Source organism: Egretta garzetta, unplaced genomic scaffold, assembly GCF_000687185.1.
Source record: "Egretta garzetta isolate BGI_Z169 unplaced genomic scaffold, ASM68718v1 scaffold1159, whole genome shotgun sequence".
Taxonomy (NCBI): Eukaryota; Metazoa; Chordata; class Aves; order Pelecaniformes; family Ardeidae; genus Egretta; species Egretta garzetta.
In genome coordinates, this window is record NW_009260789.1 from 169,836 (window position 1) to 175,595 (window position 5,760).

Consider the following 5,760-nt stretch of genomic DNA (forward strand, 5'->3'; position numbering starts at 1 on the left):
TGCTGGTCATGGCACCTTTCACGGCCGATATATAACATAAGCAGGGGACAGCAGAGTCCAGCGTGATCTGGGTCTCAAATTTATTGCAGTGTAAGAGCTGTTCTTGCTGCTGGGATGGGGCAAGTGGCAACCACTCTGATGGCAAAAAGCTTGAAGCAAGGCAAGACAAGGAGAAGGCAAGAAGCACTGCCCCACCCTGGCTGAAGGGAGCCATGCTCTTCAAAGGAAAGTGTCACCAAAGGGTTTTTTGCTCCCTACCAAGCCATAGGAGAGAAAGAATAAATACTTGGCCCAGGTTTAACATGCTGCGCTGCAAAACGTCCTGAGAAAAGGTGTGTACGTGCCTGAGGCAGACGGGTGGAAGAACCTTGACGAGCAGTTGGAGACCACACCGTGGCCACCACACTGGGGAGCAGCATTTCTTGTCATCTCCAAGACCACCCCCTCATGCCATTATGTTTGGAATGCGACAGAATCCAGCCACAAATAAATCAGAAATAGAAGCTGCACATACACAATTGCAAACGGTAGTATTCTTCTCTAAGATGAAATTATTTTATCCAGCTGCTAGTTTGAGACAGCGATAGCCTCTCCCTGCTCAGCCCAAAAGAGAGTTGTTTCCACCAGCTTATTCTGGGGGCCAAACAAATTTGTGGAACACCCCGGTAGTGCAAATCTTAATTGGCCAGGTCCATAAACCAGCTACTTAAAAAAAAAAGAAGTCCTGAGGAGACAGGTCTGTTATAGACCCTTGCTTTGAGCTCAGTCCAGCTCCTATCAGCTTAGATGGGAACTGGACCAGGTTTTTAAATACAGACTCTCTGACCATGGTCCCTGCCCGTAACCTCAGAGATGTCAAGCGAGGTGATCGCTGGGGTCAACTTCGCATGCCCAAGGAGGATTTTACCATTTTCCACGCAACATGCACCAACCAACCTGACCTTCCAAAGGATTGCAGAGGCTTTTGTCCCCTGTAGGACCTCTGGAAATGAACCCTCCCCTTCTCCATCTGGGATGAAGCGAGCCCAAGAAGCAGGGGTGTCAGCAGGAGGAGGTGGAACGTCCCAGCAAGCAGCAGAGCAGTGCTGGAGTTGTTGCAGGCTGAGAACTCACAGCAATCATGATTTAAGCTGCTGCTGCCAGCCACCAGGATCCCAGGGGCCAGAGGCACATTGAAAGGAGGCAGAGTACGGCCTCAGAGACACAGATCAGTACAAGAGCGAGCGTGCAAAGTCTGCATCCACTGGCAGGACCAGGCAGATGGGTCAGTGGTGCTGCCAGGCACGGTGCAAGGGAAGGCATTTGCAAAGGTCACCTCCAATGAGTGGAAGATGCCCAGAGATTACTGCTGGAAGAGCTTGGAAAACCTCCAGCTCAGGCTTTCAGTGGTGCTTCGTGCTCACAGCTCATGTTGAAGCGCTGTGGTGCGCTGAAAATTCAGTCGGGCTGCACAGGGTAACAGGTAGGGTTAATTCACTGGGTCTGCTGGATGCGAGAGGAAGCAAGACCAGGCCAGCTCTTCCCATAGCCTCGAAGTGCAAAAGAAAGTGTCCTAACATCAGGAAAGCCATGAGTTTTGCTCTGCTTAAACAGCTTTGGAAAAAAATGGGAGAGAAAGGGGGAGGAAGAGAAGATTTTTTTCTGACCTTCTAAAAGATTGTTCTTTAATTGGCTGGGGATTCAGCCTTGAAAAGAAAATTAATTACAGAACAAAAGCATGATGAGTACCCTTCCAACTTCCAATTATCCTCCTGTGCTAACAAACAACTCTGTAAGCTGTCGACTTTTCTGCTTACTAATTTCTAACCTAGCAGGTTTTTATTGTGAGCTGCCAGAAGTGATTGGCCCCATGGCGATAACACAGCACCAGCAGCGCCACAAACACAGTGTTTTGTATCTCCGCGTTCCTGGCGCCCTGTAACCTCAGATAAGAACATTTACACATAGAAACCCTCTGCTTCCAGCCGCAGCCGGTACCTTTGTTTTGTTGGCCGGGGCTGATCTCTGCCTGCTCTTCGATCTCTCCTGAATGGTGTCGTTGCAGCTCCGACTCCTTTCCACCTTGGCGGTCAGGTTCCTGAAAAGCAGAGGTGTGAAAAGAGGAGATTGTTGGTGACCTTAAGAACAAGCAGCCCAACAGCCCTGGCAGCAGCTACCTGCGGGGGAGGCATCAGCCTTGGCAGCGCCCACCCGTAAGAGATGCCTCCTACGCCCTCGGGATAAAGGCATCCAGGAATCTTGGATCTGCCACAGAGCCCTGGTCTGTGTTCAAGGGCTCCACGCTAAACACCTTCCACCTACGGCTTGTAACTAATTGAGGTCAGAGCTAACGAGGATGCTATGGAAACCTCTGTGCTTCTCATGTGAAAACACACTTAGCTACTGGATGGCTTCCACTGCATCGTGCAACAGCTTCCACTGATAAGCTGTCTGGGGCTGACGCTGTCTCTTCATAGCTGTGCTGGAGAAGGATCAAGCCTGCTTGAGTTCATCACGCACAATTTTGTACTTTAATGGTTTCTGTCATTTAAACTGACAGGCAATGATTCTTCTCCTTCATGGGATCAACAGCAACTTTGTTACCCCCCAGGATTGTGTGACAGGTAGGAGGTCATCAGACAGACGCTATAGTCTACCAATTAGTCTGTTCTAAAATTCCAGAAAAATCATTACTTATTTTGGAATGGAACAACCATTTTAATTACATTTAAAGCATCCCAGGTACGTTTAGAACAACAGTCAAAAGAACGTGAGATTTACACCTCTAAGGAACATTAATCAGCTCGAATCAAGTCTCAGCATCTTACCCTGAAAGGAAAGCAAAGGAGTAGGCACTGGTCTTGGAAACAAAAGCCGACCGATGTGTTTGCTTGCCCTGGAATGGTTCTTCATTCTCTGAATCCGAGAGACGTTCAGGAAACTGAAGTCAATCAAGGAAGAGTTAGCTGACACGTACAACAAAAAGAATCACTTGGAAAATAAAGCTTTCTGGCAAAGATATTAAAGATTCCCAAAGCCCCCGTTCTGATCACATCTAGAGGACATAAACTGAGAACGCAACCTGCCAGCAGATACACGTGCTCCTCTTCACTGCAGCTGTAACAGCTCAGGGGCTGGCCCCAAAAGCATAAATAATACAAAAATAAGCACACGGCTCCTATGTATAGCTGTCAGTCATTGAAGAAAGTTCATTTATTGATCAAGGCAACATGCTTAGGGACAGGGTTTAGTGGCGGGATGGCAGGGTTAGGGGAACGGTTGGGCTTGATGAGCTTAAAGGGCTTTCCCAACCTAAACGATTCTGTGATTCTGTGAAATCCTACAAGAAAGGTACTATGGGATGCTGCTCAGTACCCAGGTACCAGCCTATCAGTCTTTAAATCTTAAGAGCATTTCCTGCGGAGTCTCACAGCTGAAATGAGAAACAGGCAAAACTCAGCATGAAGAATCCGTTGGACTACAGTATCGTACACCTACACTGTGGAAGTTTCATGGAGAAATGTTCACGGAAATGCCTGAAGGCCAAGGATACACAAAGCAGAGCGGTTACCTCTCCAGATTTAACTGACATGTTTGGAAGAGCTGCACCTTCAGCTGTGAGTAAAGCGGGTAAAAGGGAAGAGAGAAACCTCTAGAAGAACATCTGTAGTCGTAACAAACCTTAGGAGACAGTTCTCATCAACATGGATCTTTATAATCTGGTAGCTCATAGCCTTCACGGGCTATAAAGAAGTCAATCAACCAATCCTGGAAAGCTCCCTGTGTCAAAGGATGAAAACTCCCAGTTTCAACGGGCAGGAACAGGAGATAGTCAACTAGTCAAGGCCTTAAAACAACGAGTTCTTGTTCCAGGACTGAGTCTTAGCAGCATTTCACCTACCAGTCAGTGTCTAAGATGCGGATAGGAGAAGCATAAGCTTACTTACACACTCTTGGTTCACTTTAAGCACTAAGGAGTCATCTTTTTTCTGCTGTTCTTCCACTTTTCTTTTTCCTACATCCATGTCATCTAGAATGAACTTGTGATTCAGATCCTCAGAAGCTTTTTCTTCTTGTAGTTTTTCTTCTCTCAGCTGGAAACAATGACAAAAGAGACAACGTAGTTGAAAGGTCTTAACTCCTACACCTGATTGCCAACAAGTGATTTTCCAAGAATCTGGCTGCATCATTTAATTTTGGGTCTTCATTTCTCTCCTCTAGAGTAGAGCCACTGCCTCCCTCGCGACCAAGAACGTGAATATGGGTTTGTTGCTACAATGCTTTCATGTTCACGCACTCTACACCGATACTGTGGATATTTTCTTCTTTGCAAAACAGCACAGGCTCTGTTAGGTCCAGGCTTTGACAAAGACTGCTCTGCTGTGCCATCTTCTAAAATAGAGAGACAAAAGCTTTTGCCTACTTGTAGATAATCATACTACCAAAAAACAAAGCGCAAAACAAGTTTCATGCAAGCTACGACATTGCAATTTTGGTCTTCGAATGGACCGCCACACGGTACGCACAATTTGGCGACACGGAGGCAGCATCACCTAAATTAAAATTGGTTAGATACAGCAATTCCCACATTGAAAGGTACACGCTGTATGAAATCCTTGTTTCCTTGACGCATCGGGGTGGAGAAGATCCAGAGAGATTCCCTAGCCCTCCGATGGCCAACTGGAGGCCCAAAGCTTGAATTCAGTTTATCAGCTGAAGTGCAAATGTGGATGAGCAGTGCGAGCAAACCCCAGGATCTAGGAGACAAGGTACCTGGACCCAGGGGATCCTGCCTGCGCACCACGCTGGACGGAGTTGCTTTTACCTCCTGGCTTCCTACTTGGCCCCGCATAGGTAACCCCTTATTGAAATCCTCTTGATTTTTAATACATTCCTGCAGTCTAAGGAGTCTGATCCAGAGAAGGCACTGAGCACTTTCAGCCTTTTTGGTATCACCGCCTATGGGGAATACTTCCTCTAAATTTCCTTTTGGTTTTTGGTTTTTTTTTTCTAATTCCAATGCATTCTTAGATGTTTTCTTGCTACTTTTTACCACTCCGGTAATTCAAAAAGGCTACGATGCAACATTATTTTATCCACGTGCTACGCTACTTACTGCATTTCACAAACCTGAAGGCTGTACAAGAAATCCTACAGAACGGGCAGGGCAGCCCCAAGCGACGTCTTGCTGCACTTCCCATCCCTCTTCTGCACGGAGGGCTTTGCGGCTGTGACTTCTAAAGCGTGCCTCTTCCATTCACTGCCAGTCCCCAATACTCCCTTATCATCCCAGAGGATTCCCTACCCATTCCTGAGCTTGTGGAAGTCCAGTAATAAGGAAAGTAGGTAGTAAGAAAAGTGGATTTTGGAGAAATGCAAACACTTTCCTTCCTTCCCTCCCTCCAAAAAGCACAACCCATCACTTAGTGATCCCTTTGAACCAACCAAAGTCGATCTTCAATGTCCATAAGCTCCTCCTGGCCAGGCTCTCCCTGCACAGACTTGTTTCTTCTGGAACCAACAGATTATCCCCAGCGCGCTCCATGACTCCAATGGGCTGCCTGTCCTGCTGCATTATTTTACTCCCCCTTCCTTAAGGAATCAAACTCCCCATTTCTGCCAGGACCTATTTTCTGCAGACTTGCTACTCAAAACCAACAACCCCCCTTTTCTCCTCCTTTCCACCACCTTTTCATAGAATCACAGAATGGTTTGGGTTGGCAAAGCCCTTTAAGCTCCCCCAGCCCAACCGTTCCCCTACCCCTGCCATCCCACCCCCAA

General features: G+C 47.2%; 1 protein-coding gene across 1 annotated transcript in view; it reads right to left on the minus strand.

The window, feature by feature from the left end:
• Window positions 1-5,760, minus strand: part of RNF169 (ring finger protein 169) — a 14,815-nt gene that overhangs the window by 1,915 nt on the left and 7,140 nt on the right. The window contains exons 2-4 of the mRNA XM_009646427.2: window positions 3,927-4,073; window positions 2,808-2,920; window positions 1,978-2,077 (exon numbers count right to left, since the gene is read on the minus strand). Coding sequence (XP_009644722.2) covers window positions 1,978-2,077; window positions 2,808-2,920; window positions 3,927-4,004 — 291 coding nt within the window. The 5' untranslated portion in view covers window positions 4,005-4,073. The remainder of the gene's footprint in view (window positions 1-1,977; window positions 2,078-2,807; window positions 2,921-3,926; window positions 4,074-5,760) is intronic.